The 18,702-nt window shown below is 33.8% G+C and overlaps 1 protein-coding gene across 4 annotated transcripts in view; it reads left to right on the forward strand.

The window, feature by feature from the left end:
* Positions 1-18,702, forward strand: part of AKT3 (AKT serine/threonine kinase 3) — a 392,608-nt gene that overhangs the window by 152,026 nt on the left and 221,880 nt on the right. For 3 of the 4 annotated variants that reach the window (XM_057550146.1, XM_057550151.1, XM_057550143.1), the window contains exon 3: positions 8,258-8,383. In XM_057550146.1, coding sequence (XP_057406129.1) covers positions 8,258-8,383 — 126 coding nt within the window. Of the gene's footprint in view, positions 1-8,257; positions 8,384-16,766; positions 16,867-18,702 lie in introns of those variants that run through there. The other variant, XM_057550157.1, reaches the window with a different exon arrangement.

The following is an 18,702-nucleotide window of genomic DNA, read 5'->3' on the forward strand; positions in this document are numbered from 1 at the left end:
CGGCATTCTGAGATCTTAGAGAAGCTGGCATTCCAACATCTTGTGGTATTCAGTGCATAGGTACTTTTCTCATGATTGCTTCAAGCTTCAAAGCAAAACATGGATCCCAGGCTTCTTTAGGAAGTAGATATGAAAACTATATTTAATATAAAAATGACAAGTTCATGCATTATGCAGTGGAAGCAAAATTTCTTGACTATAATATACTTTTCAAAATAATCATGAAAGAGCATATGTGGTAAAGCAGAGGAATGTGGGTACATCTGGAAAGCATTTAAGGCATCTTGGAAGCATGATGCGAAATCACCAAAATTGTAAACACCTTCCATCTGGCCAGTTGCAGTGGTAACATTGACTAGTACAAGAGCAGACAAATCTCTCAGTGACCTTATGTGATAGTCATACAACCTGGGTGAAATCATCATAAAGATCTGAATGTTTTGCAATATGACCTCATGAATCAATACTATACAGAAAATCATGAGAGAAAAAGACAGGCCTGGGCAGTATCTTGAAATGTGAAAGGCAAAAGTGTGTTATGTGTTATGCTGGATGGAAATAGTATCATAAACTATATAACCGTGCTTCTCTGCTTGCATTGTCATGAGGCTTCAAAGAGGAGGGGGTGCAGGGCCTATCTTGAATTAACACAGCAGCAAACCTGGATTAACACAGTTCATTTGTGGAACGTTGAAGGACCATATGCTGATACTGCTCCCAGTCTCTTCCCCCACAGAAATGCATCAAACAGCAAATATTATTGAACACCTTTTTCACAAGGCACATAGGTTGCTTTTTGGAAATGCCAAGGCATAGGAGATATTGCCATCCCTCAGTATGACCTCCTGGAGCATTAAAAATGACTGAAGAAGTGGAAGAAGTTTTCGTTTTGAATTTTAATTGCTCAGTCATCTGCTTTTCTCTAGCTCTATTTTCATTGCTGCCTACTATACTTAAAGCTCCGTGAGGGCAGGTACTATGCCTGTATCATTCATTGCTGCATTCTCAGTGCTTTTTTTAGTGCCTTTTTTTAGTAAGTATTTTGACACTCACTAAATATTTTTGAATGACTGAATCTATTAGAAGCCCATTTCCCCCAATTTTAAATAAAAATGTTTAAAGAACCTTATTCTTTGATCTGTGATGCTCATTGAGCAGTACCTTAAAATGACTGAGCTGGGCAAGAGTCATTAATGCTTTTGGCATGTTTTTCAGACATCACCTAATTTTCAGAGACTGTCAGCACACATCCAGAGCTGGTTAATGGCTGTTTGTTGAAGAGATTGCATAGAAGACACCATAGAATTTAACGATTTTAGTTTGCCCAAGGGCAAAGAAAGAACATCCTTGAAAAGGACTTAATGAAAGGGGAATGATAACCTAAAAATTTAGGTTTGCAGGAGCTGCAAGAGTCAACATATATTTAGTAAGCACCTACAGTGTTCAAAAGCACTTTCATTTATTAAAATTTCAGATTGTCCCTATGCAGTTGAAAAATTGTTATTATGCTAGCTCATTGCAATGTAGATAATATAAAAAAATTCTTTAAGATTATTTTCAAGACATCTATAAAACAGTATGATGATAATTTCAGTGAATAGAATAGAAACTCATTTCTTCTATTCCTTCAGAGATAGAAATAGGGCTTTTACTTAGAACTAATTGGAATATGATACTTGGATCTGCTATATAAAAATGTAACAGGCGATTTCAAGAATTGCAAATATTTTATTATGTTTATCATTATACATTTCTTCAGTAACTATATTTAGTTATATTTACAATATAGCACACTATTATGAATTATATATTCAGTATTCATTTATTTATAGTGCTAATATTTATTTATGAAAATCCACTAGTGGAAAAAAGATTCTGCCATGTTTTCTTTGAGGAAGTTCACATGTGTAAATTTGGTTGGCATCTGTCAACAAGCAGCAGAATATTTACAGTATTGTGAACCATAAAATTAAATAGATTTTATACTGAAATTAACATTAAGGCTCTTTTTGTCTTAGGTAAAAATTGACCCATGAAGACTTTTACTTAAGACTAATGGTTTCTTAAAGTCATATAAATTTATTTTTATTGAAAGCTGTCATTTTTTGATTTAAAGCACTTCTTTGGAAATTCTTAAAATACTTGTATTTTCATGGTATTGTACCCTGTGTATATCATTTAATAAAAATAATTCAGAGAGATCTAAGACTTGTGCTTTTTTCTTTGGAAGACTAGTTACCTCTGTGATATCCTACCCCTATCTTTAAAAAAAAAGTAAAAGGTATTAAATCAGTGTTGTGTTTTGGTATTGGATAACCTATTTTATTTCTTTAGCTAGGCTTTGTTTTATATACCTGAAACTAGTTAAAGAGACTTTTTTTCTGCTGGTGGAGTAAACTTATTACTGATTGCTGCCTATTGCCTCATTTATGTAAATACTCCTGAATAAGTGCTGTATTGAGTAGTAGAATGTTTAACGTGAGGTGAATTGTAAATATTACCACAAATGATAATGGCTTCATTTAATAATAATAATAATAATCTAACACTTGTTATATGCCAGGTAATGTTTTAAGTCCTTTTTATGTCCTTCCAAACCCTTCAGGTAGGTACTGTTATGATTCTCATTTTTCAGGTGAGGAAACTAAGGTGTAGAGAGGTTAATTTCCTGCAGCTGATAAATGAAAGAGTCAGAATTCAAACTCAAGCTATTATCCCTCAGAGATGACAAAGACAAATAATATTACATCTTAAAAACTAGGATTGTGGGACTTCCCTGGCGGTCCAGGGGTTAAGACTCTGCACTTCCAACGCAGGGGACATGGGTTCGATCCCTGGTCGAGGAACTAAGATCCCATGTGCCACGTGGTGCAGGCAAGAAAAAAACTTGGACTGTGATTAAACAAGAAAATACAATATAAAAAACTCAGTATTTTCAGGAAAGCTAAGTTTCAGCTTTATGATGAGTCAAAACAGTAATGCCTCTTTCCTGACATGCATGTGAGAATGCCTTCAGCCTCTTCCTTAGCAAGTGATTAGCTTTTGAAGCCTCTGTTACAGCAAGTATGAGTGGCCATTGGTAATTTTAAAAGCTATATCACCTGTATCTATAACAGAAACCATAATTTCAGTTTGCTTTAAGAAATTACAAGAAGTAAATTATTAAGTAAGGTAAGAAAGCTGGCAAAAGTCCAGAATCTGAAGTCCTCATAACTAAGTAAAACTGTGAACTCCAGTAAACAGCTTCTTCCAACCCCACATTTCATAAATAGGATTCTCTGCTATTTATAGAAGTGATGTGGATTTTTCCCTCTGTATGCATAAGGTATTAACTATGAGTCTCTATACCACTCATGCCAAGAACTTAATCAGTAGGGTTTTGTTTGTTTATTTGTTTGGTTTCTGTAGACAAACCTTTGGTTATAGTGTTGAGACGCTGCATTAGTTTTCTAGGGCTGCTGTAACAAATTACGGAAAATTGGGTGGCTTAAAACAACAGACATTTATTCTCTCACAGTTCTGGAGGCCAGAAGTTAGAATCAAGGTATCAGCAGGTGTAAGCAGCAGGTGTAAGTTAGAATCCAGGTGTAAGGCTCCCTGTGGAGACTTCAGAGGAGAATCCTTGCCTCTTACAGCTTCTGGTGTCTTCAGATAGTCCTTTGCTTGTGGTGCATCATTCCAATATCTGTCTCCATGGTCACATTGCCTCTTCCATTTCTCTTTGTGTCAAATCTTCTTCTGCTTCACTTTTATAGATATTTGTAATTGGATTTAGGGCTCACCCAGATAATCCAGGATAAGCTTCTCTTTCGAGAAGCTCCTCTTCTCAAAATCCTTTTGCCATGTAAGGTGTTATTCCCAGTTTCCAGGGATTAGGGTGTATACATACATTTTGGGTTCACCATTCAGTCTACTACAGAAGCCAAAATATCAGAAACTTTGTTAGAAATTATGTGTTGTGATGTTCGTAATAGCATACTTCAAAATATATAAAGCCTCCAGCCAAGGAGTACGAAAGAATTGGAAGCACCCATTAAGGTAGATAGAAAGTTGTGATGGAAATCTTGTCCAGGTGTAACCGTGGTGCTTGCTGACAGTGCATACAAATTTCGAATGTATATTGATGGGTATCCATGGAACAGTCTCTTCAGAGGACTTGGTACCCCATAAATGCTCCTGCTTTATTTAACAAGACTTTCTCCCCATTATAACCAGGCTGTCTCTTAAATTAGTTCAAGTCTATGGGCTATAAATATAAAAATATGATGCAACTTGGTTTTAATGCAGCAGGTATAAACTTAGGGGTAAATGCTATGCTTAAAAAATAAAATGTGGTTGACTTCTAGCAGTCTATCTAAAAGGATCTGTGGCAGAGAGGGTAACTTTATTCTAGGCACTTAGCCCCTGTAAAAGCCAGGACTTTTTGGCCATATTTTTAGAGCAGCCTGAGAAGATGTGCCTTACATGAACTCTCACTGCCTCAGCTGAGTGAATTAAGAAAGTGTTCCATGACCAGCTGGACAAGATCCGGTTTTCTTGGGAACCCCAAGGCTGCAGGAACAATTCTACTTTGCCATCAGTTTACACAGTGTCTTGCCAAGGTGTTGTGAAAAGCTATAACTTTTTTTATTCTTTTAAGCTAGGAATATTATCCTTCTTCTGTACTGGTTTAGAAGGTGGCAATAAGCTCACTTTTTTCTTTTATTAATACCTTATGAGTTTGTGTCCTCGTAAGGCCCATTTCTTTGAGCCTCGGTTCCACTTCTGGAACTAGAAAATGAATATTTAATTAGGCCAACACATCATGCTATTACATGAGCTTTAGTTAAGACTGTTTATAGGAACCTATAAAAAAGGATCCACTTTCAGGAATACTCAGAACCCTTCTGCAAATTTTAGGGGGCACCTGAAATCTTGTGTAATACTGGAATATAAGCTTTATGAGTTAGAGACCATTTTTGGAGGGGGGGGTCTGCAACTGTGTTCCTAGCACCTAGAATAAATTAGTAAATACATGAATGCACTCCAAGCACTTTCTCAGAAAGTCCATTCATATTATAGATGAAAAATGACAAGAAAATAAAAATTACCTTCAAGAGTCTTCATTGAAAGTTTGAGATCCACTATTAGCTTAGCGTGACAGTACAGTTGTTGATTAACTGAATCAATTCAAAATTAGTAATAAAATTTTGTGAGAAATACTTATTTTTATCTAATAAAGAAGGGAAATTTTGACTTTCCAGCTTTTCTTCTGGGTCAATGACTATCTCACAATCTGGGTATAATGTATTACCTGTCAGGGATGCATAATAGATTTATTTTTAAGAACTTTTTGGTAACCAGAAGTCCTGCTATAAACCACATAAAATACTTTAAATTTCTTAAGATTTGTTTAGTAAAAAGAAAATTTTGTGGTGATGTTTTGTGTCTTTTATCTGCGCTTGTAAATACTTAGTGGCTGACAGGAAATTATTTGTAGAAATGAAAACTTATATTTAATTATACACTTTTAAAATAAGTGTATTTAGTACTCTTAAAAAATAAGAAGAAATGATGTATAAGAAGAAATGGTGTTATCCGATTTTTTCTTTTTTAAAATTTTCAAAATGAATTACTTTCATTTTATCTTTGGTATAATTATTAAACCATTATTATTTAGCTTATCAGACTTATAGCACTTTGTACCTCTATAAATTTGTTATTGTTTTAAAATAGCATTTGAACTCTAAATATTATATTGCTAATTAGAGAACATTTTATATTTTATATTTTAAATTTTATATAGGAATACTTAAATATGAATGGAAAAATAAAACAATAAGTACAATCAAGAAAGGAACTGTTTCATTTTTTAATGGGGACTGTGGGTTTAGCATTCTGGTTTTACAAATTTGGCCTGGGTTTATTCACATTAGGGCCATATTTTTAAGTAAATTAAACTGAGGAGGGGTGTCAGGTTTTCCTTTTCTTTCCCTTAAGTTCCTCTTGTGTGCTTATATACTTGTGGGGAAGATATTCATATACATATTTATTCATTTAGTAAGTTATTATTGAGCATCGCTAAAGTGGCAGGCACTAGGTTGGGCACTTGGAGTGTATCACTTGAAGGAAAAAGAACTGACAATGTTTACTTCCGATGGTTAAAACTGAGTTTTAAAGCAAAGAGTAGAATTTTGGAGAACATATCTGCCATCATGAGCTTCACAGCTTCCTACTGCTTACTTTGATTTGTAGTGATAATGAATGTGATTGTATAAGGAATTGTGTCAATATTTGGAAGACCAGTATGACTTGGTGGACTAGTGTTTCCTAAACGAACAGTGAGTGATGTTACAAAATCATGCAGAGCGTAAAAGATTCATTCAGTGTGAAATACAGACCAGTGGACTTCACATAGCAGAGTACAGAAAGTTCACTGATAATGGTTTCAAATTCCACATTGCAGTTAACCTTTTAGAAAATGACTGTTTGTCAAATGCTGGTGTAGTATCAAAGAAAGACATCTATAACTATCTGAATACTCTGCCCTTTTCCAGCTACACATCTGTTTGAGCCAGATTTTTTTTTTCTATATTTCAATCAAAACAACATACCGTAACAGGTTAAAGCAGGTATGAGACTGGCTGTCTTCTGTTAAGCCAAAGGATTAAAGAGACTTTCAAAGATGTAAAGCAGTTCTGCTCTTCACACTAATTTTTTTGTTTTAGAAAATAAAACTATTTTAATAAAAATATTAATGTTGCATGTAATGAGTTTATTGTTACTATTAAAGGAAGTAATAAGAATTTAAATTTTCTTTTCAGTTTCTAATACAGTAAACATTATAGATGTAATCTACATACACAAAAAATTGTTGGGTATATTTAAGTATTAAAAGTATTTAAGGGTGTAAAGAGGTCTGCGATAAGAATTTGGAGAATTGCTGATTCAGAGGAATGATTCCACATCTGAAATACATGTTAGGGGTGAGATTATGGAAGAGCTCACATTTTATACTAAGAAACTGACACTTTACAGTAAACAGTAAGGATTCAGAATATTTTTGAGCACAAAATGATAAAATGAAAGCAGTACATACAGACATTAGAATTATCTGGAGGTGATAGATGTATAAGATGGAAGGAGGGGGATGAGTAGAATGGGAGAGCAGTCACAGTGCATTAGCAGAAGGGCAGATGTAAGGTGTTAGGGCAGTTTGGGTTGGCTAAATGAGAGAGAGACTTGTGAAGGCAGTATTGACCTACCTACTGATAGGATAAGGAGAGGGAACAGTCAAGTGCTAGGTTTGAACTTCGATAACTGGTGTCAAGAGAAACGGATTTGTAGGGAAAGCTGAACTGCTTTCACATTTTTATAGTGCTGTGATTAACCACTTGAGATTGAAAAGCCAGGTGGAAATAGCCAGTAGAGAACTGAAAATTGAGACCAGGGAGCCTTCCAGCTCTTAGAGTATCATGGAACACCTCTGTTGCTTAAAATTTAAAAGAAGTATGAAGTAAGCAAATGGTGATCCGGTTGTTAAAAATTTATATTTTGGTGGCTAGTTGATAGCTTATATCAAAATCTGATAAAATATACATTTATTGACTATTATGTGCTTGGAACTACCATGTGTTCTTAGTTATTACATTTGTGTGTATGAGTGTGTGTGGTTTTTAAGCTCTATTAACCCATGTTCTTTCATTTCCTTGACTTGTTTATAGCATTTGTACAGTTTTTTTCTCATGCATAACAATAAAATGTTGTTTAAACAAGTTACAATCAAGATTTAACAATGAAAACAGAATTTTTCTCTTTCTTTTAAAAAATGACACAATTAGTTGTGGTACATGGAAGAGAAACATCTATTTCATGTCCCTCTTATGATAAGTGTTTTTTCATCGAAATTCCTTGATACTGTGTGTATGATTTATTTTCCAAGGCTTTTTAAAACGGCTGAAAATATGCTCTAACAACCATCTGATACGAAAAACTGAACAAAATGTGTACTCAGTTGACTGATTCTCTGAAGAAATAATGGTGCAAATGAATTATCAAAGTGTGAAATCATTAAAAACAAAACATGTTTGGGTTTTTATTGAATCTTAATTGCAGGCTTATGTATTTTCTTTTGTAAACTAAGTTAAAAGAAAATTGCCTATCTAAATTTTTGGAGGCCAGTGTTGTAGGACATATATTGTACCATAATTTATTTTTCACATAAAAGCTGCTGTTCCTTTTTTCCCCCAGCATTAACATGCATGCTTTCCTCATGTAGGAGAATATATAAAAAACTGGAGGCCAAGATATTTCCTTTTGAAGACAGATGGCTCATTCATAGGATATAAAGAGAAACCCCAAGATGTGGATTTACCTTATCCCCTCAACAACTTTTCAGTAGCAAGTAAGTTAATTATAACTGTTGATTCACCTTGTATTTATTTATTTGTATGGCCTTATGTGTCACATATCATGGGATATATGAAAAGCCTATGAAAAAGTTTAGGTTTGTATTTAATAGAGAAATTTTCAGCTTAGATAGAATTTCAGTTCCTTAGCATAGGGATTATCGATAATATGTGGTCTTATATAATGCAAAATATTTTAATATTTTTATAGTTAGAACTTTGTGATAAAAACAATTCCTCAAGTACATACCTCAAGTTTTTCTCTATAAAGTGTAAACAAAGACCTTTGAACTTGGTTGCTGGACTGAACTTGGTTGTAAGATGCTGCAGTACTTAGTGCATCTCTAATCAAAGTTTCCTATCATAGTTTTAGCTCTTTTGATTGATTGTATGATAAGAAACAAGTGATTTACATTAGACATTATTTTCTGGGGAGATTTTATGTTTGTAGTAAATTTTTCTTCCTTACAAATATCTAACAAAAATGTTTATAATTTAAACTTATTTAGAAATTGTATATTTGCTTGAACATAGCACAAAATAAACTGAAAGATGATAATGATGATTATAATTGTTATGACCAGGCTTTCAGATTGTTCAAATTACTGATTAATCAATGAAAGGAGTTTTCTGTGTTAATTTAGGAGTAAAGCATTTTAAAAGTTATGTTAACTTAGAATAAACTTGCATAAGAGATAAAGTTTGTACCATTGGGATAAAATCTTTAACTAGACACCATTCTTAATTTTAATTTTGGTTGTATGTTGTTATCTATTAGCCACGTTTAGAAAAGATGTGAGGGAAAATTGAAGCAAAAAATAAATTAAAAATATAATAAATAGCAACATCAGAAAATCCAAGGTAATAAAAATCCTCAAATATTATAAAAGTCATTTTATCATTATATAGAGCCCCAGTCTTTTTTATAGATACTTTCTTTCAATTTTTTTAAACAATAAGGTAAAACAATAAACCAAAGAGTTGGTGAAATCTTACTTAAAAAAAAAAAATTCTGTTTATATAAGTGGATTGTTCCGTAGGGAACTTCATTTTTTAAAAAGTGAGAATACTGTTGTATTTGTACATTAATTAAGAAAATAATTTTTCTCTCCACCAAATTTATGGCTTTCTTTCAGTAGAAAATTATTTTAAAAATCCTATTGTCAATTGAAATAATATCTTGTATTTTGTATTGACTTTAAGAATGCATTTTCTTTCTAAAGATCTTTTTTGCAAGCATTTGCTTTAAAGTGATAGAAATTGGCTTTTAAAACATAAGCAACATACATTATCATATCTGACCTAAAGCCAGTATGGTTTCTTAGTTTCTTCTATTTTACTAGCAAATGCTATTATTGGTTTGTCTGAAATAATTTATAAAGTATAGAACTCCTGTATCTGCTGATCAAAATGCAGCATTCTTTGACCTTATGAAATTTCACACCTCAACAAGTTTTAAAGACATACTGTATGTCACAGTCTGCCAACATCTGCTCTGACACTTCCACTGGCAGAGGCTGAAATAAATGCTGCACTCTTGAGGAGAAAACCTATTTAGTGACTGACAGTCAACTTATCCATGAAATCAATATTAGTCGACATCTGTAATCTTTGCTTGTATAATCAAGTAGTTGTGGATAGTTGAGTCAAACTAATAAGTTATAGACCGGCTCCTTAATTTTTGGAAGGGTGTTAACGTGGATCTTATACTAAATAAACTATTTTAAATTGATTATTTTTAACACCTGACTTATTGCAATTGTAAGTTTTATAAATAATAATTATCTGAGGAAATAATGTGTAGTGAAATGGGCCCTGGGTGAAGAAATAGTTCAAATTTAAACTCCACCAAAAGCTATGAGTATGACCTTGGGCAGGTCATTCTCTGAGACACTGTGGTCTTTAGTCCCTTCATCAGCATAGTGAGAACATCTGGATTCAATGAATTTGTAAGGCCCTTTTGTCTCTAACATTCTGTGATTCTGTGATTCTGTGAGGGGAGTTTGAGCAAGCCCTTGAAGAGTGAGTAGGAATTAAGCAAATTAAAATAGAGGTGAAGGATATTCCAGGCAGAGGGTAACAAAGGATGTTTTCATGAGATATTAAGAGAAGGAACAGCTGGAGCCAGAGAGGGTTACTCCACTAATAGTTTCCCTTTTGTCCTAGCCCACTTTAGTATATGAAAAAAGATACTCGTATATGAAAAAAGAAACTAGAAATACAAGGTATTTCGAAGCTACGTTGGGAAATGTTACATATACACATGTATTCCATTCATAGCTACAATGAGTCCCCTACTTTTCCTGATAATTAAAAATGGTACTTCAAAAATTAATCTTTGTGGGTTTTAATGAAATTTTACCAAAATAGGTTTTTTATCCATATGAAAAAAATAAAGTATGAGAACTAGAAGGGATTTGGAATTGATCTTTCCAATCTTCATGAAGTTTCAAATTCCTTTTCTTCTGATTTAAAATTTCCAAACAGATAAGTCTTCATACTAGTTTCTACTTTTCAGTCCACTGCAGTCTAACTTGCTTTCTTATTCACTTGATTGAAACCACTTTTAGTAAGTTCTCCAGTGACCCCTTAATTGCTAAGACTAGTAGACATTTTTCAGTTTTTCTTTTCCTGGATTTATATCTGGGATATATTTTATACTTTTGATTACTACTTCCTTTTTGGGATGATCTCTCCCATTGTGTTCTAGGATGCTTTTCTTGCCTGGTTTTCTTCCTTTGCCTATTGCATGCATTTTGATATCTAACTGGGTTCTGGCCAAGGACTGTTCTCGCTATGTACCCTCTCCCTGGATGGTCACATTCACATTAAGGTTTCAGTTACTCCTAGTATGCAGCTTGCTCTCACACTTACGTATCTTCAGGGCAGGCCTCTTTTCTGAGCATTAAGGTACTATATTCAACTGACTGCTGGACATCTCTACCTAGATATTCTTTTGTAGTCAACATATCCTAAGCTGAACTGAAGATAATTTTGTCAACTTTCCCCCCTGTATTCACTACCTCAGTTCTGTCTTGAGCAGAAACCTGGGTCTATTCCATGCCTTTTTTTTTCTTCAAATCTTCACCCCACTCCCAATTCATTTCTAGTCCTGCTGGTTTTGCTTATTTCTTTAACTTACGTCCTTCTCTGTAACCACCCTAGAATAAGCCCTCATCATCTCTGCTATAGATTCTTAACTATAGATCTCTGCCTGTAGTTTCTACCACTCATATTCTTCCTTCACATGACTGTCAAAGTGATCTTTCTAAAATTAAATACTAACTATGCTGCTACCCTATGAAAGCCCTGCGCTGGATCTTCATTGCCTACTGGATAAAGTCCAGATTCCTTCTATATCACACAAAGATCTCCTCAATCTGGCCTCTGCTTTCAACTCTTGCCTCATCTCTCTTCTGCTGTCCAATTATACTTTGGCAGTACTGAACTGCTTATAATTCCCTATATAAACTATGCTGCTTTCCTACTCTGAGCCTTTGTTTTTGCTGTTCCCTCTGATTGGAATGTCCTTCTGTCCTCTATTTGCTGGAATAATTTTTTTTTTTGTCCTTTAAGACAATTCAGATTTAAATCCCTATCCTCATTCCTTGCTAAATTATTCCTCTCTGCTCTTTACAACGCTGTTATCTTTTGTTGTTATCACATTGTTTCTCGGTTGTCTTGTTCATGTGTATGTCTCGTCCACTAATCTGTGAGTTATTTTAGGGGCAAAAGCCTAGTGTTATATCTCCTAGTGCCTACATACTAGGGTTTAATAACTTTTTGAATGAATGTCTGAAAACATCTAGTCCAGATTTCTCCTTTTTTAGATGAGAAAAAAGAAGCCTTTGAAAATTCAGTGATCTTTTTAAGGTTGCTTTACTAGGTAGTGGTAGTTAAGTATCAAGATTAAAACTCAAATCTCTCTACTGTCATTTAGGTGTTATCTCCCACTCTGCACTAGCCGCCGCCCCCCCCCCAATTCCCCGCCTCCATTCTGTGCCATTTTCCCTATCTAGAGCTTTAAGATCTGATTTTGGGTCCGATTCCAAATCTTAAATTCTAAATATCCTTTGGCACGCGGATTGTAAACTCTCCAACACCTATAAAATGCGGATAACAGTATTTGACCTTTATCCTTTTTTGGGTGGAACAAATATGAACTATATGTGCAGTTGCCTTCTAAATATACTATAGAAATGTAAGTAAAATAATATTTTTTTCAAGAAAATTATATCTCTAATCAGAATTATGGTTAGGTAAGTTACTAATTATATATTGAGATTTATCTTGGCATAGGAAGCATTACACTTTGACTGAAAAATAATATAGGCTACATACAAGCATTGTTGCAAAGCTATTTTCAAAGGTACATTGAGCACAATAGCTTGTCTACCCAGTTAGTAGTCATGGTCTGACATTTTGACAGTTATTAGCCCAACTCAGAAGTGGAAACAATTGCCCAATGGAGAACTTGAACATTTGCCCAGGTCTTGAGGCTCATCCTACTTTTGATCTAATTCTTCCTCCTCACAGTGGTGGGAAGGGAGAAGTGCCAGCCTGTGTCCCCAGGAGCACCTACTAGAATTCTCCCGTATTCCATGTTGCAGAAACTGGCCCACTCTGACAATATCCCTTTCCTCTCTGAAACCTTTCTTCTATCTTCTTCTATCCCTTTTAAAAAAGAAATTGGTCAGTCTGCATTTCGTAGGCCAGTTTTAAAAGTGAAATGACATGTTTACTCACTAATCTGTTTTCCTTCTTCTCTTTGAAAGAAAGTAAGGGAATTATGGGACTTTAACCTACCAAAAACCATTTTTACCTCTGAATAAATATTAGACTCAGAGATCTTAAGTGTGTAGAAAAATCAGTTGATTCCTACTAATGCTTTCATTGTGCTTGTTCACGGGGATAGAGAAATAGCATATGACTTGATTCTTAGTCTTACACAACATGTAATAGAAAAGTCTGCAATCTAGAAAAGCAATACTGTAAATCTAAAATAACCCTATGCTATATAAATGTATACAAGGATTATGAGAGATCAGAATAGCTTACTTTTAAAGGGCTTATTGATTATTAGAACCATACTAGATTCTAAAAGGAGTATAAAATATAATTTTTGTTTGTAGGAATTTATCATTGATTCTGGAACACATTTGAATAGAGCATATAGCAATGGGAGGAAAAATGAGATGAATTTTATAGAAAATAAATGCTGTAGAAGTTGAGAGAGTAGGTAAAGTTAAGGTAAGATGACTAGATAAGAATTTACGCATGAGATAAGGTTAACATGAGCCCAGAAGGACAGGTGATATTTAGGTTTTTGGAAGAAGGAAGACTTTCTCAGTGAGGTTAACAACATAAGCAAATATGAAGTCTGGAATTAAGGAGTAGCCTGTTTGTGAATAGTATAGGCAATATGCTAGATGGATAGAGAGTTTTTGTTGGAGGAAAAAAAACGTTACGATTAGATAAATTGTAATCAGGTTGTGAAAGATCTTGAATACCAGTTTGATGTTTTTAATGGAAACCCGTTGAAAACCATTGGTGGCTTTTGAGCATTAGGTGTCCAATCATATCTGGTTTGATTAAAAAAGAACCTATATGGTTATAGTGTACAGTAGAAGGCATTCATCCATAGACCCAATAGTTTTCTTTTTCTTCCTAATATGAGTCAATCAGTCAGCTAGGGATTGTCTTATTTTCCCTATTTTCCAGTCTCACTGCTGTCATCCTAGTTCAGTTCTTCATCAGTTCCCCCCCTGGATTATTTTGATAGTCTCTTAATAGATCTCTTGCCTTCAAGTATTCTCCTCTCTGGAGTATTTGGAAGCAATGCATAGGATAGATTCATCTTCAAAAAAAAATCTTCCCTTGCACATATCATCTTACTCAGAAGAATCTTAAATTGTCTCCATTTTCACAAGAGGAAGATGAATTTTTTTCATATTTATGTTTATACTGTATATATTCAAGTATTCCTTTTTTCTTCTATTACTCCTCAATGTTCCATACATTTTTGGGACCTAAATTGCTAGATTTTATTAGGTTCAATTGCATGTGGAATTCTAACCCTGCTTTTGTTTTGAGTGATTTTTAGACCATTTTATGTACTTGATCATTTGAAGATTTGGTGCTTTTTTCCCTCTAATTGGGTTCAGATTTTTAGGAAAACAGACAGTTATATCTGGTACTAGGTGCATCTATCTCACTGTAAGGAATGCCTTACTTAAAAATTAAGTGAATTACTATAAATTTAATCAAAATTTCTTCTTATCCTTCATTTTTATGGGTGGTACTATATTTATATATTTGCAAAATTTAACCCATAAACCAAGTTTAGAATTGGGAGTAGAGAGAACCTTTTTTAAAAATCACTTTAAAAGGAGATAGTTTTTAGAAAATTTTTTAAAGAGTATAATGCCATATTTAGTCACATATTTTCTTCCTCTCATTCAAGTCACACTTCAATCTGATAAGAAAAAAATTTTCCACAGAATTTTTACTCTTTCCTCCTTTTTTCTACATTGTACGACGAATGTGCACAAAAGAAAATGTGTAATCCCATTTTAATGGATTTAAGAGTTTCAAATCCAGCTCCTCCTACATGTGAGAACAACCCTCTGTATCTCTGAAAGATTTCATCAGTTACATGTCCTTTATAAACATAAATTTATGTGTGTATCATTTGAGTTTCCTATTAGATAATCTCACGATTTTAATACTTCCTTTATTATAGTACTGCAGGTGACCTGATGAGATTGGTTAGAGCCTGTATTTCCCCTAATACAGGGAAAAGATGATCTCTCACCCCTCTCTTCTGATTTACTCTAGAGCTAATCTATTTAGTTGTAGTCTTTACCTTCTCAGCCCCATTCATCAGCATATAACTTACTATGGGATCTTATGTAGAATCAAGGGAAATGATAAACTTCAAGAGCACAATCACTGTGTATACTCATTTAAAAAATTTCCTATAACATTTATTATAAGATCTGATATATTGGAAGGTCACTTGACTTGGAGTCAGTAGACCTAAGTTTGAGTCTTGGTTCTGCTACTTTACTAGCTATGTGACCTTGGGCAAATGGCATAACTTTTCTGATCTTCGTTTTTCTCATTTTTAAACATGAGGTTATCTACTTCTCAGGGTTATGGTGAGGGTTAAATGAGATGATATAAGTGAAAACACTTTGTAAATTATCAATGCTATCCAAATAAAAGTAATAACATGAGCTAGAATATGCTCAGTAATATTTTCTTAATTGAGTTAAATGGCAGCCATTTTCCCCTCTCCAGCTAAGTTACATTGGAGTAGGGTGGACACTAATCTATTGGGTTTTCTTTAAAGACCATTACAAGTTTTAAGTAGAACCTGTCTACAATGAGGTTGAAGTTGAGACCAGCAGCTCTTGTTTGGTTTGGGGAAAATTTTCAGTTTTATTTAATGCCGAAGACTTTTGTCTGTACAGGCTAGTCTTTCTTATAACTAAACAACATGAGCTAGACCCCTAAACCATGCCCATGGCCTTTCTGGAAAACGAAGAAGACATCACTGCAGCTGAAAGGGCAGCACCATTTGGATTGACCTCAGAGGAACTGGGTGCAGACCAAATTCTTTAATTAGAAGTTTTAGTCAGAAGTTTTTTGTTTTTTAATAAAAGTAATAACATCCTCAAATATCTTTCTGACTGTTCTAGGAGGATTCTTTGGTTACCATCCACTGCGGAAAATTTTTAAATTAATTTGGTTCTCCCATTAGATAATTACATTTTTGTAAGACAGAGTTTGCAATGGGGATTGTTTTTAGGGGAAGGCAGGCAGGGAGTGATCAATGTTAATAGCTTACGTTAATGTGAGGACATAAAAGAGATCCCAGCAGAACCAACCTTCCTTCCTCCCTTCCTTCATCCCTTTCTTTTTCCCTTCCTCCCTTTCTCCTCTTCTTCCTTCTCTCTCTGACTTGCTCCCTTCCTCCCTCCCTCCCTCCCTCTCTCTCTCATTCAACTTCCCCTAAGGTCAGCAATCAACTCTCACTTATCCAAAGATACTTATGTAAAGAACACCATACCTGTAATAATTTTCACTGAATTCTTCTTAAATACTTTTAAATTAAATTGTTTTTAAATACTTTTACCTTTCTTTACTTCCTTTTCTCATCATCCTAAGTAACAACCTCACACGCTTTGTTCTGTTTTGAAATTTCCTACCTTATGTGCATATGATTTAAAGTAACACAATTTGGAAACATAGGAGTTATCACAATTAATAATTAAACATATTTTTAGGAAATCTAAGTTCAAATGAATATTTAGAAAGCTTTTATTGAGGGTTTATTGTGTTCTCAACATTGTACCAGGTACTGAGGGAAAAAAGAAGGAAATAAGGAAGGAAACCAACCTTTCTTTGAGCGTTACTATGTGCCAGGCCCTTTCACATATGTTATCTCATTTAATCTTCACAACAACATTCTGAGGTAAGTATTATGTTCTCCATTTTAAAGAGACTGAGAGAGATTATGTGACTTGCTTTAGGTCACTTATCTGGCAAATGGCAGAGCCAGAATTTCAACCTGTGTCTAACAGAATGCTAACCTTAAAGCCTGCATTCATTTCATTAATCCACAGACATATGATATAGCTCTTGAATTTGAAGAATTTATAATCTAGTAGCAAAAATATGCCACAAACCCTTGGAGTTAGTATTTTGTGATTGGTATTTTGATGGTTCAGTTCTGAAGTAAGTTTATAATTAAAGAGTTTAGGAAAGGGAGGTATCATTAAGGACTAGATCATCAAGAAAAGCCTCATTGAAAATTGAGATTGTTTGGAGAAATAGTAAGATTTCAAAAGATGACATATATTCCAGGTAACAGGAATAGCAATAATTTGAAAAAAATATTTCTAAGAAACTTCGGCTGAATCTCTTATTGTTAATTTAAATGGGTATGAAATCCTCAGATATGAATGAAATCTCCAGATGGTATGTTATTTCTTTATCCCTGTACAGAGTGAAAAATATCAAAGGAGAAAGAAGGATAAATGATAGGAATAAATATGGCACTTGAAATATTAAGCAGAATGCCGTAATCATACCAGATACTTTGTTTTCTTAGTGTCAGAGTTAGGCATTCGGTCCCCTATTTGCTTACTTGGCGTTTTACATGCAGTTTCTGTAGTAACATTGCTATTCATCTTCTCTTCTCGTAGAGTATAAAATAATTTTACTGATGCAAATAAATATTCTATTTTAAAATATCATCTCAAAGTCAATACATTTTTTTATAGCTAAAAAAATTTTGAACTGTAGCTTTTAGCTTGGAAAGGAGAGCATCATCTATCTTTATTTTTTTAAAATCCAATTTATTTTGTGTAAGAGAGCTGAGGTGGTGTGAATGCGGAGTGATCAGTGGGTGTGGGGTGGGAGGATCACCACCTGCGGCCTGTGTGTAATAAGCAACTGTGGTGGATTTTCGTATAATTTTTTAATATTAAATTAATTATTAATAGGTCAATATACTTCAGTTTTTCAAATAAAATTTTACTGAGTGTATAACACTCAGCTAGCCTTTGGTGCTAAGGATCCTTGTACTGTTGTTTTATCTTATTACTGATCCTAGAATTTTCCTCTATGATACCCTTCTATATCTGAAGAGTAAAAATAATTCTTTTTATACACATTTCTGAGTATACTCATTTATCACCTGATTACTTCTATAGATTATTTTTGGTTGAGTTAAATGTAAATAAAACCTAGCTGCCTTATTTATATAATATTTGTTTTTAACTTAAATTTTTTTTTTCTAAAAAGTAGAGCTTTATGTGTAATTACTTTTTAAAATTGTAAATTAGGGAATTCCTGGTGGTCCAGTGGTTAGGACTCTGCCCTTTTACTGCTCTGGTCGAGGAACTAAGAGCCTGCAGGCTGCATGTTGCAGCCAAAAAAAAAAATCCCAAAATTGTAAATTAAAAAATGATTATATGCCCATTATATTTGCTGCTTTAATCCCATCTTACTTATAATTAATACATATGAAATTAACAGAGACTTAAGGAAGTAAAGGAAGAGAACTAACATTTTTTAAGCACCTATAATGTATGAGGTGCCTTATTTACAGGAACATGACAAGAAAAACATGAAATAAATATTACCTTAAAAAAACCAAACTAAATAGTGAAACTGAGACCTAGAGAGATTAAGAAACTTTCCTAGAGTCTCAAAGCAAGTACATGGGACAATTAACTATGATTTGGATTCTGGACTAACACCCGGCTTGAATGCATTTAATCATAAATGGGGTTCAGAGATGACG

This window comes from Balaenoptera acutorostrata, chromosome 1 (genome assembly GCF_949987535.1).
Source record: "Balaenoptera acutorostrata chromosome 1, mBalAcu1.1, whole genome shotgun sequence".
Lineage (NCBI taxonomy): Eukaryota > Metazoa > Chordata > Mammalia > Artiodactyla > Balaenopteridae > Balaenoptera > Balaenoptera acutorostrata.